Source organism: Nematostella vectensis, chromosome 13 (assembly GCF_932526225.1).
Source record: "Nematostella vectensis chromosome 13, jaNemVect1.1, whole genome shotgun sequence".
NCBI lineage: Eukaryota > Metazoa > Cnidaria > Anthozoa > Actiniaria > Edwardsiidae > Nematostella > Nematostella vectensis.
Genome location: NC_064046.1, coordinates 13,247,577 through 13,270,936, shown reverse-complemented (window position 1 = coordinate 13,270,936; position 23,360 = coordinate 13,247,577). Strand labels below are relative to the sequence as shown.

General features: G+C 41.3%; 1 protein-coding gene across 5 annotated transcripts in view; it reads left to right on the top strand.

The window, feature by feature from the left end:
* The window catches only part of LOC5508048 (rotatin-like), a 62,023-nt gene that overhangs the window by 2,643 nt on the left and 36,020 nt on the right, over window positions 1–23,360 (top strand). For all 5 annotated transcript variants that reach the window (XR_007306194.1, XM_048720496.1, XM_048720497.1 and 2 more), the window contains exons 6-20: window positions 4–209; window positions 1,288–1,435; window positions 1,807–1,927; window positions 3,987–4,275; window positions 5,331–5,513; window positions 7,750–7,962; window positions 9,538–9,736; window positions 10,096–10,265; window positions 14,123–14,714; window positions 15,133–15,278; window positions 16,073–16,302; window positions 16,826–17,029; window positions 17,804–18,043; window positions 18,434–18,658; window positions 19,241–19,529. Coding sequence is in view for 4 of the 5 variants with exons in the window: in XM_048720496.1 (XP_048576453.1) it covers window positions 4–209; window positions 1,288–1,435; window positions 1,807–1,927; window positions 3,987–4,275; window positions 5,331–5,513; window positions 7,750–7,962; window positions 9,538–9,736; window positions 10,096–10,265; window positions 14,123–14,714; window positions 15,133–15,278; window positions 16,073–16,302; window positions 16,826–17,029; window positions 17,804–18,043; window positions 18,434–18,658; window positions 19,241–19,529 (3,455 nt within the window). In the remaining variant the exon portion in view is untranslated. The remainder of the gene's footprint in view (window positions 1–3; window positions 210–1,287; window positions 1,436–1,806; window positions 1,928–3,986; window positions 4,276–5,330; window positions 5,514–7,749; window positions 7,963–9,537; window positions 9,737–10,095; window positions 10,266–14,122; window positions 14,715–15,132; window positions 15,279–16,072; window positions 16,303–16,825; window positions 17,030–17,803; window positions 18,044–18,433; window positions 18,659–19,240; window positions 19,530–23,360) is intronic.

Genomic DNA, 23,360 nt, shown 5'->3' with positions numbered 1-23,360 from the left:
AAGACACTGCTCAACTGGAAAGCACAGCCTTAACATTCTTCCGTTGGATGTCCCTGTCTGTCAGTGATAGACATGTTTTGACAGCCACGGATAGCCGACTTCAAAGCCGCAGCCCCACACTAGTGGCACAATCCTGCGAGTTTCTCAGTGATGTTCTCTTTAAAGATTTTCCAGCAGAAATATTTCTACAAAGACCAAGTGTATTTAGGGTTAGTAGTATCTGGGGTCACTCTTTGTTTCCCAAATGTGTCTGATCTATTCCTGTCAACCTTTGTTTGCGCCTTTTTCCTGTAATCAGTGGTCATATTGTGTGATCCATGATAATCAGTGGCCATGTTGTGTTTGCAAATCTTTCCCTGATCAAAGGTTGTCCTGTGTTACACAAATAGTTTCCTGATGATTAGTGGTCATCCTGTGTTATATAGATCATTTCCTGAATCACTGGTTATCCTGTGTTTGTGAATCCTTCCCTGGTCAGTGGTCCTTGTCTGTTACATGAACCATTCCTGATCAATTGGTCACCCTGTGTTTGTGAATCTTTCCCTGATCAGTGGTCATACTGTGTTACATTAATTATTCTCTGAATAGTTATCCTTTGTATTTAATACTTGAATCACTGGTCCTCCTGTGTGTCATGATTCTTTTTTTTAATCTTCCTCAAAGTCATTGGTCACCCTGCATTTCTTGAATCTCTATAATTCACATTACCTTTCTCTTTCCCTGATTCACTAGTCATATTTTGTTTCCTGAATTTATACATGGCATCCTTAGTTTTTGTTTTATTATAACCCTATTTTACCCATATTTACTGGGCAATCTTTGTTTCTTGGATCTAACCCTTATTTACTTGGCATCTTATGTTTCTTGGATCTTAACCTTATTTACTGGGCATCCGGTGTTTCTTGGATCTTAACCTTATTTACTTGGCTTCCTTTGTGGCATCTTGTGTTACTTGAATCTAAACCCTTATTTACTAGGCATCCTATGGGGGGGGGGGGGGGGGCATGTGTTTCTTTGATCTTTCCTGTATTTACTGGGCATACTGTACTTCTTGGATTTTACCCTTATAAACTGGGCATCCTGTGTTTCTTGGATCTTTCCCTTATTTACTAGGTACTCTATTATTCCTTGATTTCTTACTGGTTCACTTGGCTTCTTTTGCTTATTGGATATCTTTTTTATTAACCAGAAGTCCTGTGTTACAAGAATTTTTCCCTGACTCACTGGGCATCCTGTTATTTCTAAATCAGAACCATTGGTTACTTATTGGTTACCCTTTGTTTTCAGACCCTTCTTGATATCCTTGACACCAGTAGAAATACAACAGATGACACCCTACTTCTCAGCACCCTCAACTGTCTTACCAGCCTCTGCCAACATGTGCAGCGTCGGCTAATGGCAACTTCTGACCCAGCCCTTTTTTGTCCTGACAATGGTAAAGAGATGCTGGCAGGCACTTGGTATTGCACAGAGCCCAGTTATAGTCTTGAAACATCTTTCTACCAGTTAAATCCTATCAAATAACATCACTGCAGGCATTGTAAAAAAACAGAAAGAACAATGTGTAGGCAGAAGGACTGAGGTGAAAAGAGGCCAGTTATTTCTTAGAATCCCTTTGTGCCGGTTATGTTTTATCCAATGAAATTACGGCAAGGAAGACAGTAATAATAATGATATGGAGTCACCAGCAGGGATTGCCTTCTAGGAGATAAAAAGCTTAATTTCTGATTGTTATGGCCATCTCTTACTTTGCTATCGTGACTGTCTCCATTCTCTTAAGTGATCATACTTCTTCTTTGTGGTTAGATTGTTGGAAGAGAACAAGCTCTAAGCCAACAGCAGGGGTTCCCTCGCAGGAGATGAAAGTATCTGCTGAAGAACAAGAGCAGATACAAGAGCGTGAAAGTGGTGATGGTGGCCAGAGCAGGTAATGTGTTTTACTAAAATCTTTACAGATAGAACATGTGTGTAATGCAATCTTCCGCTGCATCAGCAACAGTTGTCCAATACACCAACACATTTATGCATGGCATTTTATAAAACAATCTAGGCCAATGGAGCGTATTAGAGAATGAGGTACTGTAAAACAATGGAAACAATTCTATGGATATATTTGTCAGGGTATTGGACTGGTATGGCATCAGCTATGAGATTTATACAAATAACTCAAATAAGTCATAAGATGGACATTGAGATATATTGGCCATATCCAGATTTGGTTGCACAGCACTCTTTACACTCCATGGAAGGCCCTTTCTGTCACTTACACAGACACAGAAAAGCCTTTGGTAAAATGTGTCAGTGTCAGTGGCAAGAAAAAAAATGAGCTAAGAATCTTATTTGTTGTCATATAAAGTGTTACACGCCACTGTCTTTGTCTCAACAAGTCTTGCCACAAGTTTTGACAAAGTAGTTTCCCAGGACGTTTTCTTTCTTGATTGAAAAGGTAACACAGATAAGCCATTGATCTCTAAGCATGATACTGTTCATGTACAATATGATAGCCATGATTATTAGATTATGAAAACTATGGATTAGTAATCAAGAGAAGAAATTTCTTTTTTTAATCTGTCATAACTTTGTCTGACTTGGGCCCAATAATGCTCCCACTCATGAAAACACAACTGGTTGTCATATCAAAATACCCTAATATGTCACCCCCTTAGCCACACCCACAGGGCTTATCTGTACAGGAGCCGAAATGATCCCAGACCCGAAACGATCCCCAAAAGTACCCCAACTGATCCCGGGACCCGAAACGATCCCCAAGAGTCCCCAAAATGAACCCCAAGAAATTACAGTAATGGACAACTAAAGGAATGTGTAAGGATTTGCTTTCAGTTTTAAAAACATATGAAACATTTAGCTTTGTTTGTGTTATTTAAAGGAAATTTACATTAACTAAAACTATAGTATTAAGATTTTTATATACGACTGCGGAGGAAATACAGTGGTTCAGTCAGAAATTGGGGTCAACTAACAATTCCTGTGATAGTAATTTGAGGAGCCCGGCGTGGATAATTCATTTTTACATAACAAGCCATAAAAGAAAGTCTTTACAGATGGGACATGCTGCTTTACATAGGAAGCGAAATGTTTTAAAGTTATTTTTTGGCATGTTTGTTTTCGGTGAATGAAAGACCTATCATATCATGAGATCATGCCGGGGTATACGCACTACATGAGGAAATTCAAAACTCACATAATATTGCTTTCACATCCTCTTAATATTTTGCATCGGTAGTAGATGGGTTGTTCGAGTGTATTACTCAGTGTGCTTTTGTCATTCCATCTTCTTGGCCAAACCGGCTGCCTAAAATGTGTTGGTAAATATTCGCTCGTGTGAACAAGGATTTAGTGGTGAAATACATGTTTGGTTGTCAGATGAATATTAATTTTTAGGGGTGATGTTTACCGGAAATGAGATTAATAGTGTCGGAGTCGTGTGTCGGAACCGCAAAATGTTAAGAGTGTGATGGAAGGTCAAAAGTTTGGTTGATCTGAGCAAAGCTGTGCTATGTTTGTGCTGTATTCCTTTCAGTAGCAATTTAAAGTTGTGTATTTGTTTTGGACTATGGGTTTAAAGCCGGGCAATGTAATAAATAGAAGTATTGTGTTGGAATTTAATATTTTAAAGTCGCGTTTAGAAATCAAATCGCTGTTACCCTTTATTATGCTTCAAGAATTGCAAGTATTTTTTCTGCTTTCCCTTGGTCCATTACCGCAATTCCTTGGGGTTGATTTCGGGGACTCCTCGGTATCGTTTCGGGTCCGAGGATTAGTTGGGGTATTTTTGGGGATCATTTCGGGTCCTGGGATCATTTCGGGTCCTGTACAGATCTAATCAAATTATGAAAACTGGCATTTGGTAGTACTATTTAGTGTCTTAATGACTGCATAGTACTCTGGTATTTATAACAGTTGCTCATGCTTACATTGTTATGTTTGTGAGAAACTGATCACTCAATTATTATATCTGGCAACAGCAACACACCTTCCCCACTGACCACAGAAACAGATGGTGCCAGCCTGAGTGCTGGTGAAGAGGAAGAAGAGGATCTAGTCGTGGAAGCTCTTCAGTATGACCAGCTATCAGTAGAAGAAGTCTGCATTGCTGTGCTGTCTAAAGCAATTCCAGCCACTACAGGTGTACTGTGCGATAATGCCCGCGTGGTGATCGCCTGTCTAGAGTTGCTTTTCCATGTGGGCGATCTTCTCAGGATGGTCACACCAGTAGACTTATGGGATGAGGATTCTCAGACATATAAGGTCATGGTAAGCAAAAGTATTCCGCGGACTTATTTGTAGAGTATTCTCAGACATAAGGTCATGGTAAGTAGAATTATTCCACCATTGGGCTTATGGGTTGAGGATTCTAAGACACATCAGTGGATTATTCTCAGACATATAAGGTCATGGTAAGCAAAAGTATTCCGCGGACTTATTTGTAGAGTATTCTCAGACATAAGGTCATGGTAAGTAGAATTATTCCACCATTGGGCTTATGGGTTGAGGATTCTAAGACACATCAGTGGATTATTCTCAGACATATAAGGTCATGGTAAGCAAAAGTATTCCCCCAATGGACTTATTTGTAGAGTATTTTCAGACATATAAGGTCATGGTAAGTAGAATTATTCCCCCATTGGGCTTATGGGTAGAGGATTCTAAGACACATCAGTGGATTATTCTCAGACATATAAGGTCATAGTAAGCAAAAGTATTCCCCCAATGGACTTATTTGTAGAGTATTCTCAGACAAATAAGGTCATGGTACTGAAAGTAGAGTTATTTCCCATTGCGCTTATGGGTAGTGGATTGTCAGACATAAGATCATAGTAAGTCCCCCATTGGACTTAGGGAAAGAGGATTCTCAGACTCATAAGGTTACGGTAAGCAGAAGTATTCGCCCAGTGAATTTATTGGTAGAGGATTCTCAGACATATGGTCATGGTAAGCCAAGGGATACCCCCAGTGGAGGGTGGAAGAATGTTGGGAGTGTAAAATGCATGGGTGTTTGCAGGAAATCGAGAGTGAACATTCATCAGATGTTAGGCTGGGAAGTCAGTATAATATGTGTATAGTAAGTTGCATCTCCTCTTATTTCTCTCCTCTTGTTTATCTTCTCTTGTTTCTCTACTCTGGTTTCTCTACTCTTGTTTCTCTTCTCTGGTTTCTCTACTCTTGTTTCTATTCTCTCGTTTCTATTCTCTTGTTGCTATTCTCTTCTCTCTCTCCTCTTCTATCTTCATTCTTTCTCCCATTTATCTTGCATGACCAGGAACCAAGAAGTTCAACAACTAAAAAGTTTCCCGTTTTTGTCATTTCAGGGTCCAAGTCTGATCTCTTCATTCAGGTCGCTTGGTGACGCAATAGCGCTCCACATGCGCAAGAGTGGTTACCATGGAGACGTTGCTATGGTGACGCCTTCGCTATCCAATCATCGCATGGCTGTGGTTAACTTGACTGCATTTACTGTACAACTTATACAGGCTTTGGTTCCACTGGAGCAGGTCAGTTTGAAAAAACAGAATCTGGCTTCAGAAGATTACTTCTTTCTGCGCGACAGGCTGTCTTCAGTCGGCGTTGCGATTATATAATCCTTTTGTAGGCTTACATTAAACACTGCTTATCAAGCCTTTTGGAAAACTGCATAACAATGAAACAAAACGTTTTTGCTAATATCCTTTTGAATATGTATAATTGGCGCGTGTACCATGACTGAAAAAAGAGTTTTGAGAATGTAAGCCTGTAAGCATGCACTTTACCATAAATTCATCGCCAAGAGGATAAGGCCGCGCTCTGATTTGCCGTAAAAAATTACTTTGCCACATAAAGTTTTCCAGTGAAATAGATGTCAATCAGATATAACGTTTTTTTCAACCTTTCCTTACGGTAGCGCGTGACGTAGCCTCCCCAAGGCCTCTCTGGGCGGGAAGGCTAACTTTTAATTTTCCGCTTGCCCTCTTCCAAGAACTTCCGCCATTTTGAATCCGGATTATTAGACCGATCGAGAGTAGCCTGGGGCCGCGGCTACTTACAGTCTACGGAACAGATGCTTTGAAACATTTCAACATTTAACGTGAGTAACTTTTCTAGCCGGATTCTTCCAATTTTTTTTTTTCAGGAAACGCACTAAAAATATTGATATGGTGGATGAGAGCTTTTGAGGAGAAATGCGACCGAACAGTGCATTTTGGGGGTTTGAGTTAGAAGGCTGTTTTACTCAAAGTTTCTTAGCTGATCGCCAAACTTCGTAAATAATTTACATTAACATGATCATTTCTTAGAAATCTTTAAGATCGGTCGCATATTGTTCACAACAACACACAACAATTTTAATAGCGCACTATGCCTTTCTGGTCGTTTAAAGCTATTTAAAATTATAAAATTGTCATTGATGATCTTCTTAGTTGGCTCACGGGGGTTTACCTTTGATCTAGCATACGGTTGATGTAACAAAGGCTGACTGATTTGCAACCATAGCTAAAAATGGGTCTTCTAACTTGTTTTTCACTAACCTTTTTGGAGCACTGCAACATGCACTGCGTGGTTTAAATTAGTTTTTAAAAAGGCATTCACTTGATTTTTACCGCGTTTTAACCTGACAAATTAGGGACTATGGGTCGTATGACAGTTTGATGACTCTTCTCATAGAGAACCTTTTAACCAAGTATTTTGTTTTTGGTTAATATCATTCATTGGTCATATGTTTACATTTTGATTGAATCGCTTAAAAGCTGGTAAAACAACTTTCACAAATGAAACAGCCTACACTATCATATAAATGGCATTTTACTTCTTCAGGAGGAGTACCAAAAGTAATGTTTCTAGCTTCAAACAGGCTTAAGAGGTATATTTCGCTGCTTTTCTTCCCTCTCTCTCGGTGTCTCACAACCATGATTTAATGCGAAGAGGAAATTTACAATCACGCTCGATTCATTAGCATAGGACGTGAATAAAATTATATTTTGAGCGTTTTATTCGTTTTCATTTTCTAAATTGTGCTTCATCCTAAAGAGTAATGTTCCCGCATAGTAACAAAATTTTATTTGGTCCAAATAAACAAAATTTTGGAAAAAAGAGGGATTTATATTTTTAACGCAGTTGCCATGCTGGAATGCATGGTCACTTGTTCATTTTATTCTTTTGCTATTTACATTTACGCACACTTCTACGGCTAGAACAAAGATTTAGTCGAGACCGAGTAAATGATACACATTTGAATATATCCTCCTTTTTTGTAACGCGTTAGGATCAGAGTCCACTCAGACTAAGTAAAATAACAGTTTTAGCTATGCTGAGAGTCTCGGCTTTTAACTTTGCTTATGACTGGATGTACCATAAATGTGAAATTTAGTGAGTTAAAACTATTCTCATGTGATTCATTCTGTTCAAATTTTCGCTAAAATCTGATTCCCTAAAGACTTCTTAGAAAGTTAATTTGCTAACATGAGATAAGTTGACCCTTATACTTTATTGTCTGATATTGTTTTGATTAAAAAGTATAACAGGCGAGCATACTATCTAATGTTATAAATGTAATAAAACTTCGCAAAACATAGTCGTCGTCAAAGCGTGGGCTGTTGTCATGACAAATGGCAGAAAATAGCGACGCATGGAATCGAGGACGCCGGACAGTGGCTTATGCAAATGAGCATCTGTTCCGTAGACTGTTATATCTCACAGTAACTTTACATCCTAAAGTTGAAGTAAATGCACTTCACATAACAAGATCTGTCCTTCCAGGCACCAAGAGTTATGTCATCGGGTCTGGTCACTGTTCTATCTATGGTGTCCATAGATGGTGTCCTGGCCCGGACACACAGACACTTGCATGCAGCAGTGCTCGAATACTTGAATGTCTTGGACAGAACTTCATATCAAGTGTACACTTACCTGAGTGACATATGCCAATCAATTGTTGATACCTGCAAGCTGTTGAAGTTCGCAACAGAAAAGGTAAACTGGTTCGAATGATCATAGATGTAGAATTGCCTCATATTGACCGACACTCGTGTCCAACAAATACTGTATAAAATCTAATTTATGTGGCCATGAAATAACTATTTGGAAATAGTGGAAATGAAAGTATACCAGCTTAACGTTCTCTGGATTTTCTGCTCAGATCATACACACGTTAACGTGTTTAACCCATAAGTCATTTATTTACGTATAGCGGAAAATTCACTGACCTAGGTTGTACGCGATGGGGAAGTTGAATTAACTCACTCATGCAGTCTGTTTTTGTAGATTGGCGAGTAAGAGTTAGTCTTTTGTGAATTGCTCAGAGACTTTTTAATAGCCGCTATACAAAATTAACATTTGCAGTCACGAAAAAATCCACAAAGACTATATATTATTATATAGAATACTACATGGAAAGTGCGCACGTACGGTTTTTATTCACGAGTTGTGCAGTATCAAAAAACGGACGAGTAAGCGCAGCGAACGATTGAGTTTTTTTGAGACAAAACAAAGAGCACTTTCTTGCTCTTCTTGTTCTTTGACAGAAAGTGGTCAGAAAGTCCATTTCCCATTTCATTTCCTTTGCCCTATAGTCCTATAGTCAATCAAGCGAAAATTCGCCAGCAATGCTGGCAGGTGCTGGAGCAGTTTGCACGGGGCTTAAGACGTTATAAGCTTATTACATAACTTTTTATTAGACTGTGCTGCGGTCCGATGTTTGTGCTGTTCGACGGTTCGAGACTGTTTAGTTGAAGACAGACAGAAACTTACATTGAAATGAATCTGCCTCGCTTAAGTCACGCACGAAAATGTGATGTTAGATAGCGTTTTAACAGCGTTACATCTCGCTCGGTTTTTCCCTTTGTAATCTTGTTTTCAAGACTTTCTACATAATCCTCTACAGTGTCTTTGAGAGTAGCAAATCTATTTTCTTCCATTTTGAACGCTTTGTATTTAATTTTCACAGTTAAATTTCATTCTCTCGCTCAATGGAGCTCAATAGCAAAAGTGAAATGCAAAGCCACCCGTCTTCCCGATTTGGGATTGAAGCCATTCAAATGCAGTGAAAAAACATCGTTCGTCCAACCAGAACCGCGAACTACTTTTCTTTATGGTGAAAAAACCTTTTTCGCGCCTCTGATTTGCTGAGATAGTGAACGAACGAAAATTTACTGAATATGTTTTAGTGAGTATTTCTCAGTATGTATATAATAAATGCAAGGAACTCTGTTGTATTTTGATTTTTGTTAAAACAACAACAACTCAATGGTTTTAATAAATAATAAAAAATTAATACCGAAAATAAAAAAATAGAGGTTATGCAATAAGAACAATATAAGTTCAAATAATATTGAGCAATATTATTATAAAGCATTTTTACCTATAAAATACTAATTTACCTTTTTTGTTATTTGTATTTTTCCTCTTTTTTTCTTTTTTCCCCTTATGTGTTCATTCCTTGTACATATTCTTCCGTTCTGTGTTACATGCATGTTACCGTAACTACATACTTATTTAGGACAACGTTTTTCTATCATTGTATTTGAATTCAATCTAATCTTCTATCAGGCTCAAGGCGGATCCATTAGCGACTCTCTAGCTCTTCTTGACAAATCCCTACCCAGCCTCGCCTACCACAAACATATGGGTGTGGTTAGGGAAGGAGTACGGATCTGTAGTAGGGCGTGTTCCTCAGCTAATGCCGATCCTAGTGTAGTGAAAACCAGCCGCAAGGTCATTTTGAACATTTTAGCGCATTACGACTCAGGTAATTAATCACGTGTTTGTATCCTAGAGCTGTCATTGGTTAAACAAACGCTAGGACATTGCCTATGTATATTCTTGGCTTTCATTGGTTAAGCTGTAGCTTCACGTATTGAATTTTTGAGCTCTTATTGGTTCAAAAAGCGTGAGGTCATCACATTTTTTATAGCGAACAAATCGACGCACACACGAGGTAGCTAGAGCTACTAGATCAAATTCATAACTCAACTTGTACGGGTCCTAGTAGACGCTTCCAACTACCTCTCGGCGAATTTAGTGAGGATTTTCTTAGAATAATTTTCTTAGAAAAATACAACCTGGAAAATCTGTTCCTCCTTCCCTCGATTATTGTTTCCTATATAGAAATTAGGCTTGAGGGGTACAGGTCATGCCTGGGCGTGGTCACCGAGGCGCTAAAGGTCAGTCACGTGACATACCCCGTATCCACGGTCTGCCAGGGGATGGTGGTACTGTTGGCTGATGACGTCGTCACGCAGATTTGCCGCTACGGGCTGTACGACCCTGATACTAAGGTAAGGTCCGAGAAGCGATCATTGGTGGACTTAGATGCCAGTCTAACATTAAGCATATTAACAAGTTATATCCGGCCGCTTCCCTTATTCACTGCTCGCTTTTTTATTAAGCCTTTCGCAAAAAGCGCCAGCAACATATCTTACCTTCTATTGCTATGAACAATTTTAAGATAATACCATAATCTCTTTGGGATTTCACATATTGTTCTTCTCAACCAGCAACTTATTTTAAATGATTTGAAGAAAAACTATCTCTTATAACTTTATGTCTAACAGAATACCTTATTGCCTGCTTTGTGTAATTTTCTAGTTATAATTGTTTTGACCATAACATAAAGCCACCTATCATTGCCGCCGCGTATCAGATATATATGTGTTGCAAATAAGCACAGTGGGAGTCGTGTGTGACAGCGTGATTTAAATACGCCCAGCTGTTCTGTACTGCTAAAAATTGCGCTCCCATCGCGCTTGATCCATCCATCTAGACCTAAAAAAAAAATTTTGAAAGCTGTATGGTTAAGGCTGGTCTCACCTCTCGAAAATTGTAAACTTCTGTCACCGTAGCTTATTAATCCTTATGATAATCTACTAGTTCAAGCCTCTGCAATTTATGTCATTGTTAAAGTAATAATTTATTTTCTGCTACGGTCGTTTCATTCTTCCGTTTGACAAATCCATCTACTTATCCATCTATCTACAATTTCAATAAACATTGCCGCGTATTCAGTTTTTAAATCCAACTGACATCTATCCCTTGATGTTACGATGTTTTATGTCCGATCCATACACATCTTTGGTTATTTACAAAATTATTTACAAATAATCATAGATTGTGGAGCAGATAAAGAACAGATAAGGTTCCTAGGCACTTGGGGGTGTTAGGAGCGATATGTTGGGAAAATATAAGCACTAGAACGTTTAAATTTTCTTTATATATTTAAAGAAGTGGCAACTTAAGGAAATTGACACAATAAAAGCCACCTTACGCGAAACAAACTGTATCGTGTGTGTGAATTGCAATTCCGCTCGGAAAACTGTAAGTACTTTTAATTTCTGATTAAATGCAAAGATTTCCGCCGCGACGGAAATCACTAATAAAAGTCACCTTATCTTTTATGTAACAGTAGGCTGATATGCGAGGCACAGCTGCTAAGCACTGTTACAGTTTGTTCTCTCGAGAAGAGGCAGCTAAAAATGTCTTACAATACATCAGGAACGGAAGAGTCAGTGCAGTTAACCTACTTAGTCCAGCTTCCAGAGGCTGTCATTATCATCGCCGCTAACTCTGTCGCTCTTGCCGTGTTTCTGCGCAAGACGTTCCGCCTAAAAAAATCAGTTTATCTTCTGATTAACCTGACGCTTGCGGATCTCCTCGTTGGCGTATCGCTGGCCCTGATGGCGCTTCATAATTTAGGGGAACTCACTCGTGATGCCTTGTACTCTGTGGCGTCGATGGTTAATTGGATGTCGATCCTGGTATCCCTGTACTCATTTACTGCAATCGCTGCCGAACGAGCTTACGCCATTTTGGCGCCCATCAAACACCGCATGCTGGGAGCCAAGCAGTACATTCTATGGATCTCGCTTACATGGGGATTTGCTGTGATCGGCGAGTTCCACACCATAATGGCACATTTCCGGCCTCAGCTCTTCCACCATGGTTACATCTTTCTTGCCTTGAAGATAACTCTGGCACTTCTCTCCCTAGTGATCATCCTCGGTTGCTACACCGCCATTCTGGTGCGGGTCCGTTACAGTACTCCTGTCAACCCCAGACGAGGCGGGAACCTAAAACTCACCCTAACACTGTTCATTGCCACACTTCTCTCATTCCTGTGTTTTCTACCCGCGGCCACTCTAGCCTTACACGTCACGTGGTTCGATCGGACCGCCGGTTCTTACTACAGTTACCTGACGCCTGTCCTTCATCTAAATTCCTTCATCAACTTTGTGTTGTACTCATCAAGGATGCCCGAGTTCAGGAGGGAGTTGTGTGCGATTTTCGCTAGGTGTTGTCCCAGATCATGTGCTTTGTCAACTCAGATCAGCTCGCTGAACTTCGAGAGCTCTAGACAGACCTCTGTAATAGTAATGAATAATTTACGGATGTCGGGTGGAACACGGATAGCTGCTATGCGTATAACCCAAACGACTTCCTACTCCAACACATCTCCGTGACTAATGCTAGTCTCTTATCTTCGTGAATATTAAATTCACCTTGATAAATGGATACTTCCGTTATTATAAAAGCCATTGAAGAGAGGTGCCCCTCCTTTTTCTCATTCTGGGTGAGGGCTCTCCGGGTAAGAAGTTTTGGGCCTACCAATAGTCCAGTATCGAGTTCCACTGTGCCTGCTGGTCATAGGCACTGAGGACGCATAAATACAGTGCAAGCCTCGGTTTCAATTGAATCGATTGCAAATACCAGCGTGGTCATGTAGTATTCACAGGTTTGTGCATTGTTTTAATCCAAGTTCCAGAGGATTCTCGCTGGTATGCGCATGAAGTTTGCCTCAAGTCGAGGCTTGCACTGTAATTATGCGTCCTTAGTCTGTAAGTCCAGTGGTTATAGTGGAACTTGAAATTGAGCTAAGTGCCCGCTATTTGCGAGCTCGTCATAGAATAATTACTTAGAGAATGTCGATCGACCACTCCTCTCGTATTGAGATTTAAGATACAACGGTTAATTTGCAAGAAAATTTTAAAACAACAATTCACGAAAGTAGTCTGGTACGTTATTGACGATATATTGAAGATTGAAACGATCGTGGTTACAAGCTCGAATTAGTCGATGGAAATGGATGCTTTGTGTTGCTTGGTAATGTGCAGGAGACACGGTGGCCTGTCCATTGGAGTCTTTTCATGGTGATGGTCTCAATAGGTTAACAAGTAGATCTCCATAACACCTAACCTAAATTGTACCCTTACCTTAAATGATAATATAATAATGAAATATAATACAGATGATAACAGATATGAAATTAATAATATAGTGGTTTTTGTACTGTTTTATAAAAATCTTGTTATTGTTAATATAACACATTAATAAGACGTGTTTCAAGAGTCCGGGAACGGGAATTCAGCTCTGAGGAATTTAGTTTCTAGGAACGTGAACGAGAGTAAAAAGCGGGAGGTGGGACTAGAGGACAGAACCCCAGGACTCTGCTAGTTGTCTTTCGAAAAAGCAGATCTTCTATAGAGATGCGCCCCTTAACCCCTCCCCTCCCCCCCTACCCAATCCCACCCCAACTTCCAGACAAACGTACACACAGACGGAGACTGGTTTAATCTTGATGCAAGGTTAATATCTAAATCCTGAGATGAACGCTTTTCCAGTGGTTTCGGAGCACTAAAAGAGTCTTCAATCTGCTATCTAAATATATATTTATGCTTTCCCCCTTCTGTCGATTAATAAAGTGCTGCATAAGGCTGCGCTAGGTTTACTGGGATAGTAACATACATCAAAACTCAGATTGATTGAGAAATTCCTACTCATAAGTAAATATATAATTTTTAATATGGCCTTACCTTAAAGCAAGTAAATAGCTTTTTTCCGAGGTTGCCTGTTTGTTCTACTAGCGTGTGTAAATGGTTAGCAGCCGAAGTCTAATCTCTTACGCAGAGCTTGTCTGTGCAAGCGTCTCCAATCTAGAGGCTCTAGGTGACTCCATATTTAAAAGTATGCTCATTTGTCTATAACCAAAGTGCCGAATAAACTCCATGACCCGATGGCTTTCTTTAGGAATTTTATTTTTGTTGTTGCTATTTCAAATATTTCATAGTGGAACAAATACAAGAACATAAGACGAGGTGAGCTATCCCCTTTGATGTTTTAAAATTGCGTGTATTTTCTTCAGATCCAAGAGATGGCCGTTGACTTGCTAGAAAACATGTTGCTAGGCCGCCTTAGCATGAGTACCGAACTGTGGAGACTTCTACTGCTGTCAATCACCCCATCCTTACCAACACTCCAGGCATATATCGGCCAACAGAACACCTTGGACCAATGTGTACTTGACCTTATTACATTACAAGACCCCAATACTGGCCCAATGACGGCCGACGGCGAGGTCCTAACCTTGGCACCAATAGAACAGCTCCGTGGCTCGCTCCGACTCATGTTTTCTAAGAATCCTAACATCAGAGTCAAAGGCCTGGGAGCGGTGGCCTGGTTTCTGATGACGGATGCGAGTCAACAGTGGGGGCAGAGGTTTTTCAAAAGCCGCACCCCTGATACCCTTAGGGATATCTTCATTGTGGATCAGCTTGTCTCAACCATGAATAGGCACGCGGGAGGGCCGCATCCTTCCATGGACAAGCACGTGTCTGTGCCACACCCTTCTACCGAAAGGGCGGATATCACGAAGCTTTGGGAAATTTATTCGTCTCGAGGAGGCGAGTGGAGCATTAGGAAGTCTGCAGCTGAACAGCTTGCTATTATCATGCAAGGTATGTAGATCTGCCATTGATTCAAACAAATTATCATGGAATTTCTACGCCGCCTCCGCCGTGGCTCCGCAACATTTTGATGGCGAATATCGTGGTGTATAAGAGTGCATACCACGGAAAAGTGTGGGAAATTGTAAGTTTGACTGGATCTTAATTGGCGCAGTGTTAAGATGTGGTTGTATAAAGCTTTACAAACTGTTTTTGTTGACCAGACACTAATTATTGGAACAGTGTCAAGATGTGGTTGTATAAAGCTATACAAACTGTTTTGTTGACCAGACACTAATTATTGGAACAGTGTCAAGATGTGTATTTAAAAAGATATTTATACAAACATTGTTTTGTTTAGTGGATCCTTATTGGCACAGTTTCACGATTTGTTTGTTAAACTTGATATAAAACCTGTTCTGTTGACCAGACCCTCATTGGCACAGTGTCGTGCTTGATGTCCATGGAGACGAGGTGACACTAGACATTCTACGTGAGATCCTGAGTGCGGAAGGGGGCGGACACACCCCTGCCACGCCCTCACCCTCTGTCGAACTTGTACCTGCATGTCTGAAGGTGAGAGTTTCGCTGGTGTTTCAGTACTCTAATATTAGTGGCACAGTGCGTTGTTGCTCATAGCACGAGCTCCCCTTCCCAAGCCAGAGGTCCCGGGCTAGAATGCTGGTCAGGCCAGCTGCTGATGTTATCACACAGACACTTGTAAAAGCCTGGCTCTCTACTGTTGAGTTTGTGAATTCCTCGTCTTCTGGGATGAGGACAGTAGGCAAGTTGTGTCTCATTGCAGCTTATTAACTTGTACTGAGGGACCTCAGACCTCAGTCGTGTCTCATTGCAGCTTATTAACTTGTACTGAGGAACCTCAGACCTCAGTCGTGTCTCATTGCAGATTATGAACTTGTACCGAGGGACCTCTGTACACCACGTGGAGTAAAAGGCGACTTGTAATCACAAATCACGTGATTCTTTGGGTGTCAAAGTCCCGCGCACTCAAGCTTTAGGCGTCAACATAACAACAGCAAAAAGCAACTTATTTAGCACTTACGAATCAATCAGAAAGTCTTTATGTCAGAAAGGGCTTTTTTGTTTATATTTCTTCGTGATGGTCTCAGCCATTCTTGTGTTAATCTGTATGGATTGTATTTGCCACTCAAAAAGTATCGCAATCAGCTAGACCAAGTCGCCTATGCGCATATGTGTCTAAACGTGTACTGACGAATGCTTGGCGATGAGTTCATTTGCGCTTTACAAATACTCTAGAATTAACGTTCAATCTCAACGCCATGGCAAGACGTTTTATTTCTTCAAGGTTTGTCCGACTTTGTATATTGAAAAGTGTGAATTTTTTTTAGATCCTAAGACTTCTGTGTGAGTTCAACTGGTCTTGTCGCCATCGCCTTGCACGCTATGTACACGTGTACACTATCATAACCATGGCAACGGCCACGTGTCAGCCTTCTGCCCATGCGTCGTACGAGGGCGCGTGTTTGATGACCTTACTACTGTTTGACGAGCTCGGCGGAGAGAGTGTCGATAAGGATCACGGGATTGCATTTTCTTTGCCGGGATTTATCCTTAAAAGGTAATGTTAACGGTGATGGATAGATGTATGGTAATATAGAGGCGTGCCTGCTTAGTAATCGCTCTTCGTTTCTGAAGGTCTAGCTTTTAATCCAGCTGGAGGTTTTAGGGCCGCGCTGGTCCGTGGTACCACCTTCAGTGACTTGTACACTCATCTCTAGAGATCAGTGATATCTTAATTGTACTGCCTGGCTATGTTTTGAGCTAACGTATTTTGTAACATCGCGTATTTCATTTTGTTTCAAATGCCAGAGATATGTGCACACTTGGTAATTCAATGCAACCAAGCTGTAAACTAGCCCAGTTTATTAGAGCGTTAGCGTATGGGGCCTCTCACATCTGCTGAAACGGGTTCGGTTCCCGACGAAAACATGGAAAGAAATCTCTCTGTTTCTCAGCCATAAATTTGACTTGTTGGACGTATGTGAGCTACCTAGAAGCTTGTGTTCTCAGCTACAGGATGAAACAGGACTGTTGTATATGCACGATATGAATGTCAATTTTTAATGAACTGTTTCTTGCAGTTTTAAATTACCCTTCAACCCACCCGTATGTGATGTTGTAAGCAAGTACCAGGCACAAGTTCCCAAAGAGCCCGACCCGGCCAGATCCGGACCAGGAGTTTCAATGTTGAGAGTGGCCTGGAACCTAGGCTGGTACGAGAGTCTAGAAAAGCTCTGCGCAGTCGAAGGAGTGGAGGACTGGGGACTAGCTGGTGACGACAAACGGTGGGCAATAATTTATATTGTTGAAGCTTATTAATAATTCATTGGAATACCCCGGGTACCAGAGGCTCCAAGCTTCGCTCACTCTATGTCAAATCTTGCCTGCTCAACAGGCGCTAGTTGCGTGAAAGACAGAAAAGCCGAGCTTAGTTGCGTGAAAAACGAAGAAACCGGGCTTATTTCCCTTTTTTTGGCCGAGCGCTAAGTCCAAAAGAACGGTTTGCCGGGAGCTTTTCTGGGGCGCTTTTCAAAAGCCTGTCAAATCAAGTGCGGTTCCACTGGGATCCACCTTCCAATTTTATATGAATTTCTGGTACATTCTATGTGAGATCCACGCTTCATACTCATTTTTAGTTTGTCCATCCGTCAGTGCAAATAGTCAACTCGCTTATTCGCAGCTGTTTGGCTAGCTAACGGACTTCTGCTACACAGGGTTTTCACACATATGAATAACTAATGAATTTGACTCATAGTTATAAGTCCTCGAGTCTGATAAGTAGGGGACTTGCTCATCATCCGTCAGATGATAATTAGCACGTCCGCCCCCATGACTCTGCCCTAAAAAGCGGTATTATCCCCTGGCGCACAGAGAAATCGGCCGAATGGAAAGCGCGGAAAACGCTTTACTTGGGAAAAAGCAGGGGCAAATCCTCGAAACGCGAGTAAAACTCGAAAGCTACACTCTATTCAGAGGCGCGTAACACACACCTTCAACCCTGTGTTCTTTTATTTTCCTGGCAAGAATGCGACATGCATTTAATTATCCCTTTGCTCCAGTTTCTGGCAGGCTCTCCGCTGGCGCACATTAGACAGCCATATCCTCCGCTCCTGCTACACCACCACTTGCATCGCCGATCAGCTGACGACTCTACAGCGGGCAGCCTCGCATCATCCGGCCCGGAGAGCAGTGGGCGTGGTCCGGACGCACCTCATAACGGACCTGGGTCTAGCTGGGCGTGGAAGCAAACTCGCGGTGGAGACTGTGTACACCCTTCAGTGGCAAGAAGCTTTGGAGAGGTAAAGTGTTGCTGGACTTTGGGAGGTATTCGCGAAGTGGTTATGGCTGGGTAAAATGGTGGTGGGGTTTGGGAGGTATATCGAACTAGCTTTCCTAAGTCAGCCGATGGAAATGGATTTCTTCTCGATAATTTTCCAGATGGCTGGTGATTCTAGAGTCCTATAGTGGGTTAGGTCGGTGGGTTAGAAGGAAATGCTTATTTAAAGTATTTATTTATAATCTTGAACAAATGGAAGTCTTTTACGTTGTAATTGAGGAGGGTTGGGGTATTCTGTCCACGTTTCAGTTGCGGGAAACCGTGCAGAGATAACTCAGCTTAGAAGCCATTCCATCCTTGCCGCGATTTTTTGCATTCATCGCCGATACAAAAGCCTTTTGACTTGTTCCAGGTATCTGCAAGTGCTGCCAAATAACACAGAAGACGATGAGCTTCTTCTCGAGATCCTGTCGGTCCTATCAGATATTCTCACCAGTCCCTCTCCGCCGCCTGAGCCCGTGGTGGCCTGGATGGCTCGCGTGGTCATTAACAATGAGGGGCCTTTGTTGACACTACTGCGCATGCCTCAGAATGACTCTGCTCATCTTACATCGGAAGCCGTCACGGATTCTAGAAGGTGAGTTGCTGCGCGCGGGTTTTTAAAAAGAGGCCAAAGTTTCCAAGACGTGATTCTATTGTTAGCGTACTTTATTTTAACATCCAGCAATAGAACTGCAGGTCATTGAATGTATAGTGTTAGTTGGTAGCTTGTCGTTCAGATTCTAAGAATAGTTTCCATATGAAAAAGTTTCCATGTCACCCTACAATCATGAGCGATTATATGAAAACCAGCCATTACTATATTAAGCGAGCTAATTTAACAGAAAATGCTTCGTTTTGGAGCTTGTAATACATTTTTTTTAAAATACTGACGAAATATATGTAATAGGTAGCACCCATTTTTTTTTAATTCGCCAATAAAAGCATCTATAATGCGAAGTGGGTTTGTACGGAAACTAAGGTGTAAATATTAACGGGCTGTCGCTTTAGAACGCAAGAACAACACACGTTATTTTACGATTCCGTCTGAAGCAAGCGAAAAATATTGCGACTGCTTGAGTTTGAGCGAATCTTGCCTGCATTGCCGTTGCGTTCTAGTAAGAACCAACCCTTTAAAAGGGTTTTCATCCTGTGACAACCTGATTCCCTCTGCTTTAAGAACTCTTCGCAAGACCCTTCTTGCTTTCCTCTCGACACTGGTGAAAGCCCTTCTTCGCTCGTCCGCGAATTGGCGGTTCGACTCTGAGCGGGTTTACATCGGCGATCTAGCTTATGCTGTTGCTCTCAACCTCGACTTGGCGGACAACCCTCAGTACTACGACCTCCCCGTGCTAGAGAGCGCTCTCGAGTGCCTAGGTCACGTGACGTCACGGTCACACTGGAGCACCCACGCCAAGGGCAAGAGCCCTATGGAGCTGTGCAGTAGTATGTTACGCTCGCTGATACAGGTAAGTAACGCAGTCACGCATGTCACGCATCACCATAGTCACGTGAGCGAGTGCAAGAGCCCTATGAAGATGTTCAGTAGTATGTTACGCTCGCTGATACAGGTAAGTAACGCAGTCACGCATCACCATAGTCACGTGAGCGAGTGCAAGAGCCCTATGGAGATGTGCAGTAGTATGTTACGCTCGCTGATACAGGATACTAGAGCAGTCACGCATGTCACGCAATTATATATGTCACGCACCACCTTAGTCACGTGATCGGAGTGCAAGAGCCCTATGGAGATGTGCAGTAATATGTTACGCTCACTGATACAGGATAGTAACGCAGTCACGCAAGTCACGCAGTCTTTTATGTCACGTATTACCATAGTAATGTTATCGAAGAGCAAGGGTCCTATGGAGCTAGTTGATACAGGTTAGTAATGCAGCGAAGTTAGTAACGGAGGGTCTTGCGGCACAATGGTAACACGCGCGTGCGCAAGAGGGTGCCCCACAGTAGCTTGATTCGCTTAATCATACAGGTTAGCAACGCAATGATGTCAGTCACGCATTTGTAATTGTCACGTAACATGATCACGCGATAATAAATTTAACATAACATAATTGTCATGCGAGCCAAAAACAAGAGATTTCTCCTATTATATTGAGGTTTGTAGTAGCATACTATCATCAATCATAAAGGTTACTAACGTTATCCGTCACATTACATGGTCACGCACGCCAAAGACAAGAGACCTATTGAGGTTCGTAGTAGCATACTATCATCAATCATAAAGGTTACTAACGTTATCCGTCACATTACATGGTCACGCACGCCAAAGACAATAGACCTATTGAGGTTCGTAGTAGCATACTATCATCAATCATAAAGGTTACTAACGTTATCCGTCACATTACATGGTCACGCACGCCAAAGACAATAGACCTATTGAGGTTCGTAGTAGCATACTATCATCAATCATAAAGGTTACTAACGTTATCCGTCACATTACATGGTCACGCACGCCAAAGACAATAGACCTATTGAGGTTCGTAGTAGCATACTATCATCAATCATAAAGGTTACTAACGTTATCCGTCACATAACATGGTCACGCACGCCAAAGACAAGAGACCTCCTATTGAGGTTTGTAGTAGCATACTATCATCAATCATAAAGGTTACTAACGTTATCCGTCACATAACATGGTCACGCACGCCAAAGACAAGAGACCTATTGAGGTTCGTAGTAGCATACTATCATCAATCATAAAGGTTACTAACGTTATCCGTCACATTACATGGTCACGCACGCCAAAGACAAGAGACCTATTGAGGTTCGTAGTAGCATACTATCATCAATCATAAAGGTTACTAACGTTATCCGTCACATTACATGGTCACGCACGCCAAAGACAAGAGACCTCCTATTGAGGTTTGTAGTAGCATACTATCATCAATCATAAAGGTTACTAACGTTATCCGTCACATTACATGGTCACGCACGCCAAAGACAAGAGACCTATTGAGGTTCGTAGTAGCATACTATCATCAATCATAAAGGTTACTAACGTTATCCGTCACATTACATGGTCACGCACGCCAAAGACAAGAGACCTATTGAGGTTCGTAGTAGCATACTATCATCAATCATAAAGGTTACTAACGTTATCCGTCACATTACATGGTCACGCACGCCAAAGACAATAGACCTATTGAGGTTCGTAGTAGCATACTATCATCAATCATAAAGGTTACTAACGTTATCCGTCACATAACATGGTCACGCACGCCAAAGACAAGAGACCTCTTATTGAGGTTTGTAGTAGCATACTATCATCAATCATAAAGGTTACTAACGTTATCCGTCACATAACATGGTCACGCACGCCAAAGACAAGAGACCTATTGAGGTTCGTAGTAGCATACTATCATCAATCATAAAGGTTACTAACGTTATCCGTCACATAACATGGTCACGCACGCCAAAGACAAGAGACCTATTGAGGTTCGTAGTAGCATACTATCATCAATCATAAAGGTTACTAACGTTATCCGTCACATTACATGGTCACGCACGCCAAAGACAAGAGACCTCCTATTGAGGTTTGTAGTAGCATACTATCATCAATCATAAAGGTTACTAACGTTATCCGTCACATTACATGGTCACGCACGCCAAAGACAAGAGACCTATTGAGGTTCGTAGTAGCATACTATCATCAATCATAAAGGTTACTAACGTTATCCGTCACATTACATGGTCACGCACGCCAAAGACAAGAGACCTATTGAGGTTCGTAGTAGCATACTATCATCAATCATAAAGGTTACTAACGTTATCCGTCACATTACATGGTCACGCACGCCAAAGACAAGAGACCTATTGAGGTTCGTAGTAGCATACTATCATCAATCATAAAGGTTACTAACGTTATCCGTCACATTACATGGTCACGCACGCCAAAGACAAGAGACCTATTGAGGTTCGTAGTAGCATACTATCATCAATCATAAAGGTTACTAACGTTATCCGTCACATTACATGGTCACGCACGCCAAAGACAATAGACCTATTGAGGTTCGTAGTAGCATACTATCATCAATCATAAAGGTTACTAACGTTATCCGTCACATTACATGGTCACGCACGCCAAAGACAATAGACCTATTGAGGTTCGTAGTAGCATACTATCATCAATCATAAAGGTTACTAACGTTATCCGTCACATTACATGGTCACGCACGCCAAAGACAAGAGACCTATTGAGGTTCGTAGTAGCATACTATCATCAATCATAAAGGTTACTAACGTTATCCGTCACATAACATGGTCACGCACGCCAAAGACAAGAGACCTCCTATTGAGGTTTGTAGTAGCATACTATCATCAATCATAAAGGTTACTAACGTTATCCGTCACATAACATGGTCACGCACGCCAAAGACAAGAGACCTCCTATTGAGGTTCGTAGTAGCATACTATCATCAATCATAAAGGTTACTAACGTTATCCGTCACATTACATGGTCACGCACGCCAAAGACAAGAGACCTCCTATTGAGGTTTGTAGTAGCATACTATCATCAATCATAAAGGTTACTAACGTTATCCGTCACATTACATGGTCACGCACGCCAAAGACAAGAGACCTATTGAGGTTCGTAGTAGCATACTATCATCAATCATAAAGGTTACTAACGTTATCCGTCACATTACATGGTCACGCACGCCAAAGACAAGAGACCTATTGAGGTTCGTAGTAGCATACTATCATCAATCATAAAGGTTACTAACGTTATCCGTCACATTACATGGTCACGCACGCCAAAGGCAAGAGACCTCCTATTGAGGTTTGTAGTAGCAGCAGCTATAGAGGGCCTAAAGAGGCTTGCTATGCCTATATTATTGACGCAATGCTATATATCACGTACCACTATAGTCACGTTAGTGGAGTGCCGTTAGGTTTGTATCGTTACAATGTTATTGACGCAATGATATATGTCACGTACCACTATAGTCACGTTAGATGTTATTGACGCAATGATATATGTCACGTACCACTATGGTCACGTTAGCGGAGTGCAGTTAGGTTTGTATCGTTACAATTTTATTGACGCAATGATATATGTCACGTACCACTATAGTCACGTTAGATGTTATTGACGCAATGATATATGTCACGTACCACTATAGTCACGTTAGTGGAGTGCCGTTAGGTTTGTATCGTTACAATTTTATTGACGCAATGATATATGTCACGTACCACTATAGTCACGTTAGATGTTATTGACGCAATGATATATGTCACGTACCACTATAGTCACGTTAGATGTTATTGACGCAATGATA